Source organism: Platichthys flesus, chromosome 17 (genome assembly GCF_949316205.1).
Source record: "Platichthys flesus chromosome 17, fPlaFle2.1, whole genome shotgun sequence".
NCBI classification, from domain to species: domain Eukaryota; kingdom Metazoa; phylum Chordata; class Actinopteri; order Pleuronectiformes; family Pleuronectidae; genus Platichthys; species Platichthys flesus.
In genome coordinates, this window is record NC_084961.1 from 12,256,608 (window position 1) to 12,280,525 (window position 23,918).

The 23,918-nt window shown below is 42.1% G+C and overlaps 1 protein-coding gene across 1 annotated transcript; it reads right to left on the reverse strand.

The window, feature by feature from the left end:
* Positions 1-23,777, reverse strand: hibadha (3-hydroxyisobutyrate dehydrogenase a). The gene is made up of 8 exons (XM_062409768.1): positions 23,667-23,777; positions 20,855-21,015; positions 20,529-20,638; positions 20,231-20,352; positions 9,067-9,200; positions 7,750-7,826; positions 2,223-2,379; positions 1-1,395 (listed from the first exon to the last, which is right to left on the reverse strand). The coding sequence occupies exons 1-8, from the start codon at positions 23,734-23,736 to the stop codon at positions 1,237-1,239; spliced, it is 990 nt and encodes a 329-aa protein (XP_062265752.1). The 5' UTR covers positions 23,737-23,777; the 3' UTR covers positions 1-1,236.
* Between the last annotated feature and the right edge of the window lie 141 nt (positions 23,778-23,918).

Consider the following 23,918-nt stretch of genomic DNA (forward strand, 5'->3'; position numbering starts at 1 on the left):
CACAGAACATCTTTTATTTTAGGCTACAGTGTGACGAAGGAACTGTTTCACAGAGCAAAGACAAACTGTAGAGACAATGAAAGAATTTTACTAAAAAAAGTGACGGTTCTTTTAGATTCCTCTTCATTACTACACGACAATATGAATATACATTATGTACATTTGCTCATAGCAGGGAGGAACCGTTCCTCACTGACACTTTACACAGACGTCATACATTTGTGAGAAGGATCGACCTAACGGGTAAGAGAATGTGTTGGAAATTGAGAACATTGTGTAGTAAACAGTATACAGTTTTAACAGCGTTGGTCACAAAATAATAATAACAATGCTGCAGTGGACAGCAGATGAGGACAGTAGTGGAGAGAGGTAGGTTCTAAGAGACTCTGGAACTGTATCAAAATAACCCAGCACATCACACCGCGATGCACACAGTGCAAAAATAACCAGGTATTTATCTTATGGTGCAGCAGAGAAGAACTGGCTGATCCACTATTACTGTAGAAACCAAGAATTGAAAATACTTTAACTGAGTAAATATGATAACTGGATGATTCATGATCGAAATAATCAAGTTTGTACGTTGACAGGAAGTCTCAGGTGACACCCGGGTGACCAAGTTCCTGCCAGAAACAAAGAAATGTAACACCAAAGGTAAACTCTCAAGTACGGCCAGTTTTGTAGTGCCTCTTTAAAGAAATTTCCATCACTATGTTAATACTTTATCTTGTTTTTGTTTGATTTCTTGATTTACTTGAATAGGGACAGATCCTGGTAATTTGAGTAACAGGCAAAAAGAGCAAACCTGACCAAAACATACTTTTATCATTCATGCAATTATTACTTTACGATCATTTTAAAATACCACATACATTACGCCTGCCTTGATTTGTGTAAGCCTGCAGCGCCTCGTCCTACCTCTCGTCAGCTGGCTTCAACTTCAGATACGTTATCTAAGGTCAGTTTTAGCATTTCCCCACATTCAAAAGGGAGAGCCATGAATTCAAAGTATGATTCAGCTAATGCAATGAGGGGACACGTGTCAACATACAGTATGTTAATTGTATTGCTGATCTTTGCCTGAGGGCAAGGCCTTAGTCTCTCCTGAGCATAGTGGGATAAGGGGCACTCGGGTGTGTGGTTGAAGTGTGTCTCTGTGTGTTTTTTTGTGTGTGTGTGTGTGTGTATTTATGTGTGTGTATGCTAATATCACAGTTAACGGTGCTCCCCCTGCATTCACTGTCCTTCCTCCTCACGTAGGAATTGGAAGACAGACGAGAAGTCCTTGTTAGCATAACCGCGGGAGCACATGACTCTGAAGATCTGGTGGGCGAGGGAGCCCAGAGGGATCGGCGTCTTAGTGTTGGTGGCAGTGTTTTGGGCCAAACCAAGATCCTGGAAACAGAAAAAGAAAGATGGGGAATATGAGATAGGTAGACTAACATAATAGCCAGTTGTTTTTTGGGCCTATGTTGATGCTCTTGAGCTAATTCAGAATTATTCCCACTATTCCCAAATCATCATTAGTGAGTCCTCTTTAAACAGTTCTACAAGACATTGTCACTATTTAGTGTTTATTGTTTTCCATAAAATGAAACTGAATTTGCTTTATGACTATTCATACACTATACGTAACTTACTTATTATTTACTGAGCTGTGTATGCAGAGCAAACATTATAAGTGATTTAACAGACACCTAGATGCACTGAATAATAGACAGACTAACCATTACAGGAGAGCTAATGCAGTAAAAATCAAATGGCACACAGTGAGTCACAGATGAAATGGTGAAGAGGAGAGCAGATAGAGCCACACTGAGACAATTGAACAGTGAGACAATGACACAGTTGAGAGATGGACAAAAAGAGACTAAATAAAGAAAAGAACAGTAGAGAGCGTAGCAGTTGAAATGCTTAATCAAGTGTTTGATTGATTGCTGGAAGAAATATTGAGGAATGGTGTAATTATTTCGTCATCATTTATCAAGCAAAAGTGTGTGGATCTGTTATGTTCCCATGTCTATCTTAATGGGGAAATGAACATTTGTGTTTTGAACCGCAAGATGGACTAAACAGGATTTTTGAGGATTTCACATTTAGCTCTGGAAGCATTTTGTGGGTATTCTTTATTAATTTCAAACAAATACGGACCAAACAAATAATCAATAAATTAAACTGTTAATGAAACCTGTTAATTGCGTCTGGGACACAATGACTTGTACCTTTGCCATTAGTGTGGTTCCAAAGCCGCCCAAGTAGTTGTTGGCAGAGGGGACTCCGTCCATGACACCAGGGACTGGGTTGTACGTGTCGCTGGACCAGCAACGGCCTGAGGACATGTTGAGGATCTTTGCCAGTAGCTTTGGGTCTAAACCAAGTCTGGGACAAGAAGAGGAAGAAGACAAATCAGTATCCTGTTTGGAAATGTTATCTGGGAGATCCAGAGGGACTTCAGAGCAGATACGCACTGTAACATTACTGACTCTTGTCTATAAGAGGTAGAAAAAAAGGGAAAAGATGAATTTGTAATTGATGAACGGATAATTATACCTCCTTTTTACTTCTTAGGCTAAGTGAGGACATGGTAAAGGTAAGAAAGAATAGAGGAATTATGCAAGAATCTGGAGGAACAGGAACGCCAATTATGGAATACATTTTCTCAACATTGAGAAAGATAGGTGTGGGGGTGCCCTGTGATGGTAGTGACCCCCATTGAACCTTATTCCCGGCTGCGACCATTCCTCAGTGTTAATGGCTGAAGGCTTTGTAATGCCGGCTAATGCAGTATTGATGTTTACCGGCACATCTATCCTTCATCATCCCCTTTTTCATGAAAAGAAAGAAAGTGGAGGAGGAGGAGGACAAGTGGTTAAGCAGCACAGGGGAGCCATAAACCTCGCTGTCATTTACAGAAGCATGCTCTTACTTTTGCTGCCCCCATTTTGCAGCAACCTACTTCCATATGCACGAGGACAAGTCTCCAGGATGTGCTATCTTTTTTTTAAAGAGGCAAAGAGAGGACAGACAGAAATAAGCAAGGGGCAGACAAACCAAGTGCCAAGCATTACAGCACGGAGGGTGCAACTCCAGCGTCTGTGTCAGTAGTTCAATCTGCCTGTGTAGTGCAGCTTTTGTATATTAACATTTTAAAGGCCAGTGTAAAGCTGACCACATCAAGCCCTGGCTGTCTCACTTCACTGTTACTTACAGGCCCGTAACTCTATTCTGCTCTCTATATGACTATTAAACCATCATAGGTCCTTAAGGCCGGCAGCCTCCCCCCTCCCTCCACCTGGCTCTCATTCTGCCATTACTACCACAGTTTTTATTAGCTGTCTACCAACTAATTAAGAATGGGAATTGCATTTACACCCTCGCCATGTCTCCCTCTTCCTTTCCCCTTCGTCTCTTTTGTGTCCCCTCTGAAGCCCTCGTTTTTGGAAAATTTTGTCCATTGATAACGTAGCATAAGTGACGCTGTGTGCGTGTGTGCGTTTGTGTGTAAACACATGTTCTAACTCATAGTTCTTTTTTTTTAGTGGCAGCCTCACTCATGATGGCTTTTTTTTTAGTTTATGTCTGCAAGCATCTCCCTCCCATCCTGCCTCTCCTCTTCCTCCCCCTTGTCTTCCCTGCTGACACCTCCCTGTCTGAGGACTCTGGGGGACATATGTTTGACATCGCACACAACCCCCCCCCCCCCCCCCATTTTCTACGCGCACACACACACACAGAGCTCCTCCCAGTGTTCTGGGTCAGCAGCTGAAAAGGTTACTGGCTGAGCTACAATAAAGCGCGTCCGAGCGCACAGATCGTTTGTTATAGCGACCAGAGACGCTGACGGGGAGCTGTTGTCCTCTGTTAACGATAAATCAATGAAGATCCCCTCCTGCTCCCCTCACACACACACACTCACATACACACATACACACAGTCGTGGTTATTAGCTGACACGGTGGTGGTGTTCATCGCCTGCGGTAATTTGCGTGGAGAAGAGGACATGTCACGCTTTAACAGGATTGACATGGGTACACACACACACACACAGGCACGAACACTAAAACAAACGTGTTGCTGTGTGATGCCACTGCAGATTAAAGAAATGTGAGATAAAATCAAGATGGAGGAGGCAGTGGAAATAATAAAAGGGGAGGGCATTTAAGCGTTTATGTGTTGGGAGCTCGAGCAGGTGGAGTTCATTTGCAGCTCAGATATTAACTGTCTTTTCATGGCAATTAGCTCCTCATCCTGGTCTGTACCACAAGAGATGAGGCCCAACCCGTTCCCCATTTATTATTACATTAAAGAGCTAACGAGCACATATACACACAAAAGCATTTACTATTCCATTTATAGAGGCAACAAGCACATTTATCACCCAACTTTAATCTTCATCAGAGCATATGTTCACAATTCATTTGAGCTATGGTGAGAGGAGGAGGAGGAGGTGTCTGTGTTCATGTGTGTGGTGGCAAACCCACTTCTGTTGCGACACAAAGGATTGTATGTTGCTATACCCTTTGATTCGCCGTTGTTCTCCCCGTTAAACAAATAAGGGAGTAAATGTGTGTTCCTACTTGTGTGCACCAATGGCCGCATGTTTGTATGGATGAATGAGTGCAGGTACACAGGTGTGTGAGGTGAACCGTGAGCCGTAAAAGCCTCATATCCCTCCCCGAGCCAGTCGTCTATTTCTCTCGTCGGCTTCCTGTCCTTTTATCTTCGAGTGTATCACCGCTGCCCCTCTATGCTACAGCTTCTCATCCCCCTCCGTCACCGACTGGATGGCTGCGTGCAGAAATTACAACAGGCAGGAAAGAGATGAAGGGATTAAAAGGGAAGAGGCAAAATGATAAGGTAAAACAAATAAAGATGGAGAGGAAAAAGCTGAAAGAGAGGGAAAGAAAGAAAAGCAGAGAGACGGGATGTGTATGTGCGCTTCGGAGCGAGTGTGTGTGTGCGCACGTGCACACTCATAATTGTCATGCATGGCCATTCCTTGCACTAAGAGAACGTCACGCTCTGTTGAAGACGGCCCAAGCTTCCATCTGAGATCAACAAATTAGCTCCATGAACAGTACTCTGTATGAGAGTGTGTTTGTGCGTCTGTCTGTGTGAGCAGGTAAGGACCTAGCAGGCACACATGCACACACACACACACACACACACACACACACACACACACACACACACACACACACACACACACACACACACACACACACACACACACACACACACACACACACACACACACACACACACACACACACACACACACACACACACACACACACACACACACACACACACACACACACACACACACACAAACACACACTAACAGAAAGGGCAGCTCTATCAGGCCCAAGTCCACCATGATAAAATGTTATTGCTGTTTTGCTTTAAATTGGCTGTGAGCGCTCAGACGCCTTTGTCTCGGACTGAGTTGTGTGTCTGTGTGTGTATCAGCACACCTAATACCTAAGAGAGCGTCCTCTCTGCATAAGAGGCCGCAATGCAACATGGGAGATTTAAGGGTATCGTCTCTCCAAACAATGACAGTCTTCGTCAAACCCTCTAATAAAGCCCCAGAGGTCAACTAGTAAGAAGAGTGAGAAACACTGTACACATGTATACTCACGCGACAGCGACTGAATATGGGTCAGATGATATAAAGAATAATTCAAATTCAAAATGAGGGGATGCAGTGGTTAGTATCCTTAAGGTTTTTTCAAGGCATATCTTATAATGATGTGCACCGAGAGTATAGGTGCTGTTGCAGTTTGGTAGAAAACTGCTGTGTTCAGTGTCTCTGGATGTAAATTTGTGAGTCTAGGTGTGAGTGCATCAGTGTGACAGTGTGGCAATGTGTAAATCTGTGTTGCTCCCTTAATGCCTCCATATTTCAGAGGTCTAGTGTTGGGATTTATGTGCAACTGCTCATGCCAATTTTCCTCCTCTGTCTCAGCACAGATAAATCAGCTGCACTAACACAGCTGCACGGGGCGAAGAGCAACGCACGCACATGCGCACACGCTCATGCACGCACACACACGCAAAATGGGTCCACACACCATTTAAGCTGCAAAACCCATAAAACATATAGAGTAGACAGAGGAAACAGTCTATTATTGACGTGGGATATGTATTATAAGGGTGGAGAATGAATTCATTCTTCCAAAGGTGAAAATCTAATCTGACGAACCTGGTAATTTCATTCATATGAGGAATAACAGATGTGTAGTGTTTTCTGCTGTGTTTGTTTGTTAATTAGCAGGATGCTTAGGTGACTGATATGTATGGCTTTCTTCAATTTAATACAGATCCAGATAAAAATTCTGAACTACTGATACTAAATGTGGTTTCCTAAGGGGACTGTTGAGCCTTGGCAGAGGTAATACTTCACTGCATCCACTGCCATATCGGCATTTTCACAAATAAAATCCAACTTTATTAATCATGCATCAACATTATATATTAGGTAGATATTCTCAGACCCAGACATTCGAGCTAAGGGATGGTTTTGTCAGTCATAGCTACCATCTAATGTTAGAGGGTCTGGGACATATGACGAGGCCAAGTAACAACGACGCTAGCATGTTGTCAAAAAAGTGCCTGAAATATCACAAATCTGCAATGATTCAAATCATGTCAAAGCTGGATCTAGCAGCTGGGTCACCTTGAAATGCTACATGCTACCAAAGTATCACATTTAAGTGCATCTCCCCATTGTCCTCATCAATATAGAATACACAGAATATTTATCATTAATTTACCCAAGCAAGTCTCATTAAGATTCATTTTAAAGAGTAACCTATTCAAGAGATAAACACTTTTGCAACAGTATGCATGGCAGCACTAACAGACAAATACAACACACAAAATACAAAAAGAAAACTGTTTCCAGTTAGAATGCAAAGTCAAGGCCAAAGACCCAGTTATGATTCATAAACATGCAAAATTTCCTGTAAATTGACATGAAGGTGCAATCAAATTGAATGACTCCATGTTCTCCATCCTTTTAAGCCAAATTGATTGTACTGGTCGAGGACTTCATATCCCATCATGCTCAGTGCTCTGGCCAATGAGGCTTTGTGCAAGGACAAGGCATGATGAATGATGGGATTTCTAGGCTGCGTTCAGTGACAGGGGTGTGACAGGATACTAGTGAGAGCTCAATCAGCAGATGTAAATCAGAGTCTGTGGCTCTGCCCCCTCATCCATCTCTCCAGCAGAAGCAGCTCCGACTCTGGGCTGCACTGACCCCTTTGCACCTCCATAAACTGCACACACATGCACGTACGCATGCACGCACACAGACACACACTACCTGTATTAAAGCAGTAAATTACTGCCACAGTTACAGCCATATCACTGGTACAGTAATTTCGTTCAAAGCAATGGCTATATCTAAGGGCGAGTTCACATGGTCGTATTCCTGCTTGGTTAAATGTGGAACCATCAATTGGGCTTCTTTAAGTTTGTGGTGCTTGTACTCATAATTGACTCAGGAGGCTAGGTGCACCTCTTCACAGAGGAAAATTAACCTCAATGGACCAACTGCCTAAAACCCTGGCAACAGTCACTTTGAAGAGCCCAGTCACAAGTATCCCTGTGTCACACTTTCTACCTGTGCGCTCCCACATAATAATTACAGGTTGCTCATGTGCTCATTTTTCCTCTTTGTGTTTCTCTCTTTAGCATAGCAGGCTGGAAGCAGCTTAGCACAACACTGATGGACAATACCTGATGCCGAGGTTCATGGTCTCTGCAGTCCCAATCATCCCGATGGCCAGCAGCATGTTGTTGCAGATCTTTGCAGCCTGGTGAGGGTCAAACAGACAAAGACAGAGCACGTCGTGTGTATGTGAATGGGGTTTTGTAAGGCAGCATTTAAAACAGATACTGTAATAAAGAGCGTAAATACATTTAAAGGTCGGTCAGACATAGATGTGACATGATCCCGCTTTGTATAAAACTAGTGGATACGCCTAAAAAAATCTTTAACAGGGTATTCTTAGTGTAAAAGAAAAAAAGATAGTCTTTACAACATATAAACACATGCACATTTTTAAACCAGTAGTCAAAGATGTCTGTGTGCACTCACATTAAGCAACCTCATAATTAACTGTATAAACAGGCAGTCTCCCTGAGGATTAAATACTTTGTCTATATGTGATTTAAATTTGCAAATTCTTATTCATGTTTTATGCTTTTTATGTTTTTTTCGATTGATTATTATACTGTAGGGATGATTATTAAATCCATAAACTTTTATGGTTCAAATATAACACATGGTGTTTGTATTAATGTTTGAATGAATAGAAAAAGAACTAATCTTATTTTTAAATTTGAGTAATTGTCTTTATATATCTGGGTTTTTTTTGTATTAAAATGACTGAACTAGATTTATTCTCCCTTTCATCATCAGGTCCCCCCCATTCGATTTTGAATTGCTACCTCGTAATCTTGCCTTTAATTCAGCCTGAATCTGATTCTGTTAAAGCCTGGGATTATTATACTTTATCTGTCCTTTTTTAACTTCATTGCTTTTACTGTGTTTTTCTTGTCGTTTCATTGTGATTTTTATCTTTTTATCCATTATTGTGTTGCTTTTTTGTGCCATGACTGCAAAGCACTTTTGCTAAACTCCTGTTCATTTCAATGTGTTTACTTAACTGGACTGAAATAAGTTAATTATTGTGTATAACCCCTTTGCCACCGGTCAAAAACCCCACAAACACCTACTAACATCTGGCTTTTATCTGCAGTGGGAATGGATTCAAATCGGTGTTCACTCCCAGGTCAAATGACTCTTTGGCAAGACAAAAAGGTGAGATAGTTTCTAATCATGACATCGAGTATGATGCATCATGGAAAAATAAGGAAGGCAGAGTCCTCCACTGGCAATGGGATGGGAGTCAATGACCGTTTTTAGTATGTTTAGCCGAGCAACAAGAAAGGGGTTCCGCTAATTTGGTTGTAAATGAGGTATATGTTATCAGAGGCTGTTTGAAATGAAGAGGGGCATGCCTGTGTGTGTTAGCATGTGTGAGTCTTTACCTGCCCGGTGCCAACCTGTCCACAATAGACAACATTGGCTCCCATGCAGGTGAGCAGCTCTTGTGCAGCGTTGTATTCCTCCTCCACTCCACCCACCATGAAAGTCAGTTTGGCCAGGCTGGCAGCCCCAACACCTAAACACACACACACACAACACTTGTTAAAGAGATGAGCTTAGCTGAGGTGAACATGTACTCGATAGTAAATACATTTAACATATTGATCCAAAGTACAGTAGTTCAACCCAGACCTGCAACAAACAGTATCTATGTATTAAGTGGAATGGTTAGTTAAAATTTACAAAGCTTTGAAAAGGCGCAGACTAATCATAGTCACTGAGCAGCGTTAGTTAGTAGATACACAAAGAACATCATATATCAACTGTTTGACTGTTTCAATACTACCAACTGCGTCTGAAAGGTCAGCTGTGTACTTTTCTGTGTGTTCGTGTGTGTGAGACTCATGGTGGGACAGGCGTGTTAAGTAGTTGTGCACCAGAGGGACAGAGGTATCTTTAAAAGCCGATTGTTGCCATCATCCACTGCACAACTCTCGTGGGAGCCCTTGCCTTTTGTCTTGTCACCCCTACTCTTTCTCTCGCTTATACACATACACACACACACTCACACTCACACCAACAGCTGTGCCTGAGGCACATGCCCCCCCCATGGGGGTATCAGTGACAGGCGTGAGGGGTAATTAACTTTACACTTTATCATGTTCAATTAGGTGTCCCTCCCCATGCCTGATGGCTTAAGAAGCATGCCATGTTGTAGGAGGTTACCTCACCCCCCCACCTCCCCACAGGGTCCATAATGTAGCAATAACCCCCCTTTTCAGCATGGCTTTTACCCAGCTGGCCTGAAGCTCTTATGCAATGGAACTGTCTGTTTAATGTTTAAGTGATGAGACCACAGACATTAACACAATTAATTGGTGGTACATAATATATAATGTAGAAAAATACTAATGCGTACATACAATAGTTTCAAAAGTAGTACATGAGCCATAAAGTAGAGGAAGGTCAGAGAGAAGCATCCTTCAGGAAAATGTGGACAAAGTGACCGACTTTCTCCACAGGAAGGAAAGAGAGAAAGAGAGAAAGAGAGAAAGAGAGGAGGATGGAGAGGGAAGAGTTCAAATCTCTCTTTAGGGTGTTGTCTGGCTCTAATGAAAGGCCTCTTAATAGTAAAAGCCTAATAATGTTGGTGTTACTAATTTAAAGGGAATTACCAGGCACAGAAGAGCTGACATCACATTATCAGACTTCACTGCAGGAGAGGAGGAGAGTTACTGTATATTTCCATGACCCATAAACATGAATGTTTCTCTTTTCTTACCCTCCCCCTTCTTTAATTGGCGGCAGTGTTGTCAAGTGTTCGATGATGCCACTTCACTGTATGTGTACAACGTGTGAGTGTCAGCGATGAGCTGTCAGTAGGCCATTAGGGCCACATAATTAAGACCAAGGCCCATGCTGCGGCAGCTGCCCTCAGCGCACGACGAACACACGCTTAACATAAGGACGCCCCACACACCAATCATACACACATATGGTCCACAGACCACTGACATGATAGATTCCTCTCCTTTTTGCCCTTATTTATATGTCTGACTTCATCTTTTTGAGTCTGGTTTTATTTTATACCAAGTTTTTATTTAGTAGCAGAGGTTGTTGAGGCTTTTGTCTGTGACTAAATTATATTTACATGTAGGCATCATGTAGTGCATACTGTACAGGGCTGAAGTAGCCGTAGCACTTCTCTTGACGCTGTCATCATTATATAATTAGGGAAAAAAATGAATAGATAAAGATTTTTATTTTCCTCTTTAATCACAGTTAATGGCAGTCAAAGTTCAGCCAATCAGTTCTGTTCTGATTGTACAACTATCCTTGTTTGGACACAAACCATAACATCACTTTTAAACACATCATCTCCTCATATTACTATAATAAATTGTATTTTATTTTCTTATCTTATTCATATTTTTTACATTAAGATGACTTGCTTTTTGTCCTCATAAGAGAAGTCCCCATAATATGACTATACAGTTATAATTTTACCACACGCATGTAAACCCCCACACAGGTTTAAGCAGCTTTCCTTATTAGGACTTTGCATTGATTTCCAATCAATGTGTACAGCCTAAAAACGTATTCCTAAACTTAACCATGACCAATTCATGCCTTACAACTAGACCTTAACCAGGCGCACATAAATTAAGTTGAGCCTCGTCATGACCATTAGGTCAGTAGACCTCTGTGTTGGTAGAAAAGGTCCTTAAGAGATAACAAAAATGAGCAAACGCACACGCACGCACGCACACGCACGCACGCATGCGCACACACACACACACACACACACACACACACACACACACACACACACACACACACACACACACACACACACACACACACACACACACACACACACACACACACACACACACACACACACACACACACACACACACACACACACACACACACACACATATACACACACATATACACACACACACACACACACACACACACACACACACACAAAGACACACAAAGTCACACACACACACACACACACACACACACAGAGACAGAAAGAGCAGTGTGACAACTGAGCTGGCTCATTAGTGGAGATCACTGTTCGCGGACGACTAAAGAGGAGATTATTGATAACAGAGTCAACTTGCTGATCAATAGATCCCACTAAGAATAGAGGGAAGGAAGGATAGGGAGGAGAGAAAGAGAGAGAGAGAGAAGTAGAGGGAGATGTAGATATGACAGCAGAGAAGGAAAACAATCGTTCTCTCTCTACCTCCCAGTATCCCTCCCAACTCTCCCTCCCTCAAATTAACTAATCACCCATAATAAGCTCTTATGATCTGTAGTGGATTTCTATAAGCAGTGACACCAGGATGATGGAAGATCCTCTGCGCTGGAAGAATAACATATCATTAGCATAACAATGTACGGGTGCATATGTGCGTGCGTGTGTTGGGGGTATCAGTGACTTTTTATTGTGCGTGTATGCGAGTCTACGATAGTGTCTGCACTTTTATCGTGTGTGTGCATGTCTGTGTTTCAGGGTGTATGTGGGTGTGTATGTCTGTGTGTGTGCATGCAGGGACGTCCTGTTCTTGGGCCGGTCCTGTCAGAGACGGATTAAGGACGAATCCTAATGAGGTTTCCCGAGCACCGGGTCTGCCGGCTCATCCATCCCAGCGGGAGTGACAGTCCAGGATCGTTAGCAGTACACAACTACACGACGCCCCCTAGGGGGGGAGACAAGGTATGCGTATGTGTGTGTGTGTGTATGTATCTGTCTGGGTGTGTGTGTGTGTTTGGGGGGGGGGGGGGGCACCTATGATAGAAGATACAGGGTAGAGAGATGAAGAGGAAACAGGAAAATAGGGATGAAGGTACTAAGAAGAGGAGAAAAATTAAGCTACACTACATAATGGCACATCAGAATCTACTGAGTAAATTCTCAACAATTTAAATATGCAATAGTGATCAAAACAATACGGACAGGGACAGAAGATCAGACTGAGACTAAGGAGGAAAGTAATTAAATGTCTGGGAAATGCAGTAATGGAAACAATCATGCCTCCGCCACCCCTAATAACCCAACACCAATATTATCTGCCCATGTTGAAACTGGATGGACTATTAATTAAGTACACATTTAGCCTGACCGATATATTGGTCGGCTGACAATCTCGGTACAGACCTATTGGTATCTGCATTTAAAATTGCCGATATGTGCAGAAATTAAAACTTTTATTTTACAGAATAATTAACGCAGATTGCATTTTTACATTTACATTAAAATCAAACAAAAATGTCTTAATGGATTAGGGTCACGTTCTACATGCGTGGTTTTATTTGTGTTTTCTTCTCATTCATGCAAATATCAAACCTCGTTTAAATTCTTTGTCATAAGGGTTTGATCACAACATCGTATGACGCATCAGAGTCTGCGACTGTGTGCATGTGTGGCCCAAGCTTCTTTGTAGTAGCAGACAGTTATAGACAGCTCCTTCCACTGATCTCCTCTATTAACAAGACTCAAGTTAATAAGCAGCCAATCAAACACGATTAGCACAGATGCTTAACAGCAGGCTTCTACACATCAGGCATTAACCATCAGCATGAGAGGTTGAAACTAGTTGCGTGAAGGCAAAGGAAGATCAGAGCAACAACTTTGGTTTTGGCCTGTTTGTAGTAAACACTAAATTCATTAGCACTTCTTACATCAACCCCAGAAGGAATCAACCAAAGCAGTTCCTGACAGCCTTGTAACCATTTAAACTGGGGCTGTTTTGAAGTGGCGCATGTACATACAAAGTAAGCGAGAATGTCTGTGTACATCTGCATGCAGTATCTCTTTGTGTTTGTGTGTTCCTGTGTATGTGTGTGTGTGTGTGTGTGTGTGTACCATGAAGGGACAGGTGCAGATCCCAGAGCTGGCCGCCAATACGACGTCAGTTGGAGCTTCTGAGGCCATGTCTTGGAGTTACGAGCCGCATGTAAACCAGTAGGCACGTTTTATTGGTGGTGGGTCTAAATTAAACTACATTTGTGAATATGAGGCTGTGCAAACACACACAATCACAGACCCACATGCACACAAGACGGGATGTTCCCAGAGTTGGGTAATGAATGACGCATTTGACAGCATGCCACAACCGTGCTTTTTCCCCCCCAGAGTATATGGAAAAACACTGAGAGCAAAACAACACCTATAATATCATTAGCGTTCCTTCAAACACCTCATTTCCTCAAATGATAATGGAGCTGTTTTTACAAGAAGATTGGCAGGAGAGATTTAGAGATACGCCAGATATAACGCCACACCTTCATGTCCAAATGTAGTTTGTGTAAACAAGCTCAGGCTTTGGCAATGTAGTACTTTGTTTGCCACCAGGTTTTAAACTATGTGCACATGTCAGGTTTAAGTTTTGGCTCAGATGCAGTCATATATAATTCATACTGAGAGCGCTTTCACACTTAATAGTGTTACAGCCTTGAGTCAATGGGAGTTGACTTCTTGCAGTGTAAGCCAGTGGGGGTAGGATGTTTACAGGCCAACAACACAGCCTCATGTGGTCGACCATTATAATTACACCCAAGGGCAGAGATTTTTTTTCCTCCAACAAATTAAAAACCCAAACAGGGCCCGTAAAAAAGCGTAACGGATATCGAGTGAATAAGTCAAACAGTAAGAGGGTATGCGTTAACCAAAATCGCTCACATGCATAAAAACACACGAAAAAATTCAGCACTTTCAACAGTTTATCTGCCAACTTTGCTAATGCCCCTCTGTTATGTTAAAAACAGACTCTTTATCGGCTCCAGTTTACGAGCACAGAGCCATGAGAACTGACTCCAACACACAAACGCTCCATGAGAACCTCGAGAAAGTAGGCGACCGGAGAGAGTTTGGGTTTTGGAAAGAAAAATGAAGGGGAAAGAGTCGGCACAGTTTCTTGTACACAAGTGACACTCCAGCCTTAAGAGTTTTAGTTTGCAACATCTGTTCACTGACCACCAGACTAGCCCTTATCATCATCGTCATTATCATCATCATCATCAGTAACTGCTGTATTCCACAGGGGGAGAGGCTGGTCAATGCTATGTGACAGAGGATGGAGGGCGCAGGAGAGATCCACGATCAATCCCTTCCCGTGGCCCGATGAGACTCATCTAGGATTGAGCAAGTTAATAATGATCCCCAATTAGGCTGTTAGCAGGCTGGGACACAAACACACACAAATATAGACACACACAGTATATGGCTAAAGTGCAGAAACTGTCCTTCATACAGACAGAATGCTAATTCCCTTTTAGATAAGTGACATGCAGTGTGACATTTGCGCTACGTTTGATGGACAGAGACTTTTTGTATGACTCATACACCAGCTGGCTATTTGTCTGAAAACACACGTGTATATGGTCACATACAAGGACAGGCACACACCCAGCCACACACACACACACACACACACACACACAACAGATGACACAGGGGCAGAGATGTAAGAGCCAGTCCCCAGCTGCTGTGGGTCTCCCTCCATCTGGAGCATAGGCTAGAATCCCCCATAACCACCCCTCCATCATCGCCATCTCTGGTCACTTACACCCTCCCACTGCCCCCCCCCCCCCCACCACATTCTCCCTCAGTGTCCCCAAAACCTGTCAGTGAAAGGCTTGTTATGCTAATCTAGTCTTTGGACCACTGACGCTCTCTAGTGCTGGTTAGCAATCAACATGACAGACTGCGACAGCAACCACTGCCCCCCTGCACCTCCAAACTGATTACTTAACTCAGAGAAGGACTACTAACTATTATTTGAATTTAAGTTTGTTCCAACTATTCGTACGAACCAGAGTGTGAGACAAAATCAGTGTTGATCTGTGTGGAAGAAGCTCCAGGCCCTGAATGCCTGGAGGGAGAACTAGAGCCTAGACCATTCGGCAGAGGAATGGATTGGCGACGCTGATTGACGAACAAACCGGTGCCAGGCTTGGCTCAAACAAGCCGCTGCAGGCTGGAGGATGACGTTCAACCATCAGCAAATGACACACTGCAACACTCAGGCTTCAGTGATGTGGTATGGATATGATTAGAGTGGTGTTAAGCCTCAGCCTAAATAGGTAGTTAGCTGAGGATTATAAGTCCTCGCAAACAAGCAACATTACCCAGAGCTCACCGAGGCTCCTTCTTTCTTACGATTGCACCAATCACTGACTTTCCCTGCTCTGGGAAAAACACAATGAAAGGTTTTTTAGAGCCTTTTTAAAGCCACCGTCCGTTAGCAAAGTGGCAGCCCACCATGGGTACACAGACACAAACTCGAGCATTCTGGGTAATTACTGCTAACGACCCCGTCGCTCGCAGCCAGACCTCCTATTTTTGCCAATCGCTGTGCCAACACCAGAGTCTGTGACATCAGAGCTTGTTTTGTTGTGGGTCAACTTTGCATGCGGACGCATTTAATGACACCAGACAGTGGTGCAAGTGTGTGTGTGTAAGCATATGTTGGCATGCCTGAAAAGCCAGTGTCTACGTTAACATAACTACGTCTATTCGGAAGAGTTTTTGTATGAGGCCAAGACGATGGTCAAAGTGCAAGAAGGAAAGCCGATGAGAAGAAAGTGAATTTTTTATTGATGACTCTTTAAGAAGGGTTAAGACGCTTCAATTCAAATGCCACAGTTTGCTACCAAACCTCCAGTGACGCACAAAGAGCACAAATACACATTTCTGTGTAGAATACACCACCTCACCTACCACACATGAAACGATTTATTTTATATCAAAAGACAAATCTAAATTAAAAATAAAAACAGACACAGACGCCACAAAGAGAGAAGGCTGCATCTGCAAAAGCTTTAAGACCACAGGAGATCACACCAAGCCTGTGCTCAGTGTGTCTGTGACTTTATACTCAATCTGCTTTGAACCAAACTCATTTCGCTGAACTAACCTAAAAGTAAATGTACTCATATGTCTCCAAATCATAATATATATATATATATAGTTGCAATCAGAAATATTGAACTCCCCAAAGATTTTTAGGATTTATCAATTAAAGTAGACTCTGCTTCGGATGCCTTCTTTAAGAGTTGAGTGATAAAGAAAATCAACACGGAAAGTGCATGATGTAGTATTTGTGTGTAGCAGTATATTTTGTTAAGATAGCCATGTCACAATTATTCAACCCCTATATAATATTGTTGTTTTTAAATCTGTCTGACAGTTTTTTTTGTCCTAAAGTTGAGTTGAAACATTATTAAGCCTTTGGGAACTCTATACTGATCCTTCATTTGCTTCAGCTGTGATGCATATATAAACCCCACCCATGAAGGTATTCAAGGTGAGTTGCAATCATGGGAAAGACAAAGGAGCTTACACAAAAGCTGAGAGAGGAGATTATTTTATCACACCTGAAAGGCCTTGGGTAGAAGAAGAATTCCCCAAAAAATTATATTCCAAGAGACACAATTGGGAACATTATAAGGAAGTTTACAACTGATGGAGCAGCTTCAAACATGCCTGGCCGTGGAAGAAAGCCCAGCATTTCATCAAGGACCCTCAGCAACTTAGTCAGAACAACTCAGATAAACCCCTGTGTGACTACAAGACACCTACAGGATGACCTGATGAAGGCTGGTACAAGTGCTGCAGTGGCAACTATAAGACATGCACTGAATAATAAAGGACTTAATGGCCGGCTCCAAGACGCACTCAGCTCTTGACCACAAGCAACATCAAAAGTCGACTAGAATATGCCAGGAGGAATTTGGATAAGCCTACAGAGTTTTGGGTGACAGTTCTATGGACTGATGAAACCAAACTGGAACTGTTTGGACGTATGGACCAGCGGTATGTCTGGCGTGTGAAAGGACAGGCTTATGACCAGAAGAATACCGTCCCCATAGTCCAGCATGGAGGTTGGTCAAAGATGATGTTGGGCTGTTTTTCTGCAGCAGGAACTAGCAATCTTTATTGTGTACATGGCATCATGGATTCACAGAAATACCAGGCCGTTTTAAAGAGGAATGTGATTCCTTCTGTTGACAAATTGAACCTTGGTGATCATTGGACTTTCCAGCAAGACAATGATCCAAATCAAAATCTCCAAGTCCACCAAAGCTTGGTTGAGAAAAAGATCCTGGAACGTCCTGGAGTTGCATTCACAATCACCAGATTCAAATTTGATAGAAAATCTTTGGTGGGATTTAAAGAAGGCCGTTGCAGCATGGAAGCCATCAAACATCACTGATCTAGAGGCTTTTGCACTTGAAAAATGGGCAAAGATTCCAATCGAGAGGTGTAAGAAGCTTGTCCGCACTTACCGAAAACATTTTTTAGAAGTTATAAAAGCTAGAGGATGCGCCACAAAGTACTGAAGCTGGGGGGTTGAATAATACTGCACATGCACATGTGTTGAAAGAGTTACATTTTTCATTTGAACTTCAAAGTTAGGTCAACTTCTGTTCAAAATAACTAAAATACGCATCAATAAATATCTTTTGTTGTTTGATGAGGTTTTTTTGTCATTTATTGTCATTATCTGTCATCCACATCACTATAATGTCTATTGAGGTGAGGGGGTTGAATATTTCTGATTGCAACTGTATATATAGTAACACTTTTTTGTATAACCGTATTGCTTTGTCTCACAACTTTTGTGAAGCTACCCTTATTAGGACTTAGCATTGACTTCCTCTCATTGAGGACGGCCTAACCAAAACTGTATCCCTCATATTAACCAATTCATGTCTAACCTTAACCTAACCACAATTCACATCTTATCCCTGACCTTACCCAGGACCTCAGAAATGAAGTTGTGCCTCACTAGGACCGGGTTTCTGTCCACTTAGGGTTTAATGGTCCTGACAATCTCAGTTTGTGCTGTACGCACAAACGCACACACACACACACACACCCTTTATGAATCTGACAGTACCCTATTTGGGGTAGGGTGCCATCTCCTGGTTAGAACACAGCATGTGAACTCAGATCCCACCCAGAGATGTGTTAAGTGTGGTGAGGGGATGGGTGGGTGAAAGGAGTGCAATAAGGTCTCTGCTATTTTCTGTTGCGTTGCCACAAAGTGGAACAAATCTTCATGACCTGTCACTAAAGGTTTAACCTGGCTTATCAGGGTCACACTATCACCACCAGCCAACTTTCATTTCCTAGCTCAGAGTGGGGCTGAGTGTTTCAGTGTGTGCATTTAGGGCTGGGATTAACCTTATTTATCTATCAGTGGACTCCCTTTAAGATCGATTAACTGTTTTGTCAAGAAAATATCTGTGAAAATGTGAAAAATAGTGAAACATCTTCAGTTGCTGGTGGTAATTATGGATCATAAACAACTTCTCTGCTACTTCACAGTGACCTAGTTATGTACTTAAGGATGTCTACAAGTGACATTGGGTGGGAGGGTGCATGCCCTGTGTGTACATGTGCATGTGGGACAGAAGAGTGTCTGCAGTGCTGAGTGCAGAGGCCAGAGGTAGCAGGTAAATCATTGGTCATCTCAGGCTAGTAAAAGAGGCTTAGTTTAAAAGACAGCAGAGGAAGAACCTTCAGATGACTGCACGCATGAACTGTGCACTGTCTATAATATGTAAACAGTGTGTGTTTGTGTTAGCGGAAAGTAACAGGCTTAAGGCTCTGATCTCAATGACTGCAGTCGGCTTGCTATTTGACGCCAGCTGGTAAACATGCCCGTGTGGGCCAAGTCTATGTTTGTATGGCAGAGGAAGGGGGCTGCAGTGTGTTGTGCATGTATGAAATGATTGTGCAATAAAAAGCAAATAGACTATGATCAGAGTGAGTAGTCTGATATGCAGGAGTGTCAGGATGTGGAATACCTTAACTTCACACCTGATTCCAAGGAAGGGCGTGTATGTGTGTGTGTGAGAGAGAGAGAAAGAAAGTAAGACAGAGACAGAGAGATGGACAGTTTAACAGCGGTGTGTCTCCTTCATTTCTTATCTCCCTCCTCTCCTCTCCTGCACTCAATGTGAGAGCAGTTTCTCTCCTCTTTATGGCTCTTTATCTGACATGAAAGGCACTAACATGGGATACCCGCCATTACGGCTCCATCAACATGAAAAGCTCTGACATGGGATTCTCCACCGTGGCTCAGCCCATTAAGGACGACTGGTGATCCTGTGCTCTGTCAAGGAGCCGTCAAAGGCAGACAGCGCCAACATAATGAGGACTTAAAACCTTAACCTTGCCTTCAAGTCCCCTCCGGTCAAAAGCAGCTATAAAAATCTCTGGAGGGCAACTACTGGCTGGCCCGCTAAGTAATTACAACCCATGTCCTAGCACTAAGCAAAAAGGTCCCATAGCTTAGATATACAAAGGAGTGTAAGACAGTTGAGGGGTCATAGGCCTAACAGCATGATTCTTATTCTCAAATGAACAAACTAGAAGTCGGATTCTGGTTTTTAAACCGTCACCATGTTCTCTCATTTCCAGTGAATATCCTCTTTGAGAAAGAAATAAACCCAGCAATAACATTTACAAAAATGTCTTATCCTCTCTAAGGACACACGTTGGGGCTTCATTGGTGTAAGACAGCAAGTCAAAGAAGGTGAACAAGATTAATTATTCTTTCCGCGACCCATTACCTCCTGAAACTGGAGCATCCATGAACACGGCGCCCATTTTCTCTGCAGCTGCTGCCATCTCTTTTGAAACAGACGGGTCAATGGTTGAAGAGTCAATCAACAGCGTTCCCTTCTTTACCTTCCTGAAGAGAGCAAAACAAATGGCATTAGCATTTCATGTACAAGAAGTTTTGTCAAGCCAAACCTTAATGCAAAGATTTTACATTAAACACCTAACGTGCACTTTTTGCCAAGTTTCAAATGCAGGACGAAGTTAATTGCTTTAGAGTTTCACAGTGTGATGGTAAAATGTGCTCACTTGAGGATGCCATTTTGGCCAGTGTAGACCTCTATGACGTTGGGACTTGACGGCAGCATTGTGATGATCCGATCGGCTTTTTCTGCCACTTCTGCAGGGGAGTCCACAACCTGAATGTTGGGAGTCATCATCAACACAAAATCTAAGTATTATAGCTGTTATGTGTAACGACCTGTTGGCTCAGAAACCCATACTTTGTTGACTCAGCAACTGTTGTAAGAATTAGTTCAAAAAGGGTGTATGTCTATTCATTCGCTTTCAGATACTATATGTCTTAGCAAATTAGGCCTGTTCAATACAAGTTTAAATGTGAACATGTTATTTACCTGAGCACCCAGGTCCTGCAGTTCCTTGCTGGACTCTGGGAAGTTGTCAGTGGCAATAACAGGATAACCGTTCTTTAACAGGTTTTTGGCCATGGGAGTGCCCATGTTTCCCAGACCAACAAACCCCACTGGTGTTTTTGAAGCCATTGATCGCATTGACACTGAGGGAGGAAAACAAACAGGGAGTTTTAGAATAATGGTGAGACCTTTTGTTCAGCTGAAAACCAGAATGTTTGTCAAACTCAACACTTTGACGTTCTGAGAGGCTGAAGAGAAAATTAATGAATTGTGTTTGGCATGCATGGGATATCTAAGACACCATGTTGTTGCAACAGTTATAGCTTGATTCTACTTGCCAAATAAAAAAACATTATAGCTGTAACTCACTACAAAAACCATTTGGCTAATGAGTGTCAGTTAAATGTCAGTGAATAGGAAATGTAAATATTATGCTGGAAATTCACTGATTAGGATCAATAACAACAGAGAAAATCTGGATCTTTCTGCTGTAACCAACCAGCAGCTTTTGGGAAGTCTGGCCAAGCTATTAAACACTGCTGGCTCAGCCAAGGTTCAGCCAGGTTAACAGACACTAAACTCAGTGGAAACTCTGGCGGTGGGCCATCCGGACTACAACAACAGAATTAGACAAGGAGAGTTAAGACCTAATAGGAAGCCTCTCCTTAAATTTAACAAACCCTTTAACACATACAGATACCAGAGTCCTGTTACTTCTGTGATGATAGACATCCCACCACAGTTCCATGATGAATCTTATCAAAGGGTATGAATGACATTAACATCAGTACAGATTCTGGTAAAGTCTTGTTCTCTCTAAAATGGTCCTGATTTGGTTTAAGAGCTGCCTTCAATTAGGGGACTATTTTCTATCAATTAGTAGCTGTACATCACAATGCATGGAGTTCTGCAAGGGCCAATTATCGGAGCTCTGTTTTTTGATAATAACACACTCTCATTAACTGAATATGCACAAAGATGTTCTGGTCACACACAAATACACAGCTGTGACAACAAACAAGTACAGTTTAAAAGCCTCCTCTAAAATGTATTCCACAATAACTTAAGACAACATTTAAGGAGTAAAAAAAGAAAGAAAGTCAAAATACTATTGCTTGTCCATAAATTGACAAGAAACCAATTCCTGAATACATATAAGATCTCTTGTCACGGTTTAAACGCTGCATCTCTCAGGTCAGCAGTTTCTTGATTGCTCTCACATATGATAAAGCTGGTTTTAGTTTCTGTACTAATAAACAAATTGCCAGAAGAGCTCAGATTTGAGACAGTACAGACTTCTTGTAAATCCAGATTAAAGACCTGTTCGGTTTGCCGTCGTTTTTCATCAATTGCACTGTAATTTACACAGTTTATGTGCTTGCATAACTTAATTCAGAGTCTAGCGCTTTTATTTCTGTCCTTATGATTTTGGTTTGCATCATTTTACAAACTACTCAACGTTTTTCTTGATTATATTCTGTGATTTTCTTCCTTGTTTTTATTTGTTGTGCTTTAGCTCCTATCACGTCCCTGTTTTGTGCCTGTAAAGTTCTTATGAATATAAAAATGCTTTATAAATACATTTGCTTTGTCTAGCCTTAGAATATATCATTGTTCATATTAAAGTGACGATACATTTCAGTTGACCTTATTTTCTAGCCTGTACTTTGCATGATCCAAATATAGATTTTTGTCCTGTATAGTCCTAAGTGTAAAACAAACCTGTACATTAGAATACAATTATTATTATTTCCACAATAACATGTAGATTTTGTATTAATTCATCATTTCTGTTGTTTCTCTATGCCAAAGATGTTATGCTTTGTTTAAAGTCCTGCACTATTTTGAATTGTTCTCAGTTTACAATGATATTATAAAGACAAAACATAAGGAAATATTCTAATATTTGAGAAGCTGAAACAAGAAAATAATTTGCACACAATTAACAACTGAATAACTTATAACTTGATATACATTTTCTTTTGAATAATGAATCTCCAATCTAATTGATGGGCTTACCATTTAGTTGAGTTGAGGCAAATAGGGTGCAAATAATTTCAGTAAAGTCACTGATATTGATATTTTTTATAAATTATATGAATATTTAAGTGGAATAATAAATCTAGATTGGGGAATGGGGGGATCCTGTTGGGGTGAGACTTCAGAGGAAGAACGTCACAGAAATAGGAAAATATATTATCCAGTATTTCAGGATTATGAAGAGTTACGGGCTACATACAAGCAGCATATCTTTTACATCGTGGTGGTCCCTGGATTTCAGGTAACATCATCCATATCAATGTGCACTGTTCATAAATTTAGAAATGTATGTGTGTTGTTTGTTGTATTGTGGGATGGGAGAGAGGAGATTGAGGAGGCTTTGAGGCTTTGTGGCAGTGTTGGACCTCAAGGCTAACCCATGTTTTTGTGTAGTGTAGCGCAAACTGCAGTACTGTGACAATATTGAGTGACACCCTAAATGGAGACCACACATTTACATATATGTCGATAAAGAGATGCTATGTGGGCTAAGATTAGCCATTGCTTGACACATCGCTCATTACGCACAGTTTCCATGAGTGAGACGAACACAGCAGGCGTCCAAACTCAGGGACACTGTGTCCAAACTGATACATTTAGCTAACAGGGTCAGTGGGTGTTCAGACTTTCCTCAGAGGGCTAACAAGCTAGCTAACAAGGCTGTAGCTGAGAATGCTCCGCTAGCACTTCACCCCCTGGACACACACACATGCACACAAAAAAGGGGGAAACCGACAACAAGTGAATACGTTACCGGAGGCAAGGTCGACATGCTTATTCCACCGTAACAATACATTTCGTGACCCTCTAAACAGCGCAGCCATGCTTCTTTGCCTTGACCTCGGCGCACAGTGACAGCTGTCAAACCAGGAAACCCCCACAGAGGACTGCTGGGGTTGAAAGCCAATCGCAGCGCTCGGCGAGGCTCGACAGCCAATGAGGAATGAGGCAGAGGCGGGACTTCCTGTGTTTTTACTCCTCAATGTCCTTTAGACGCTACTGCCTG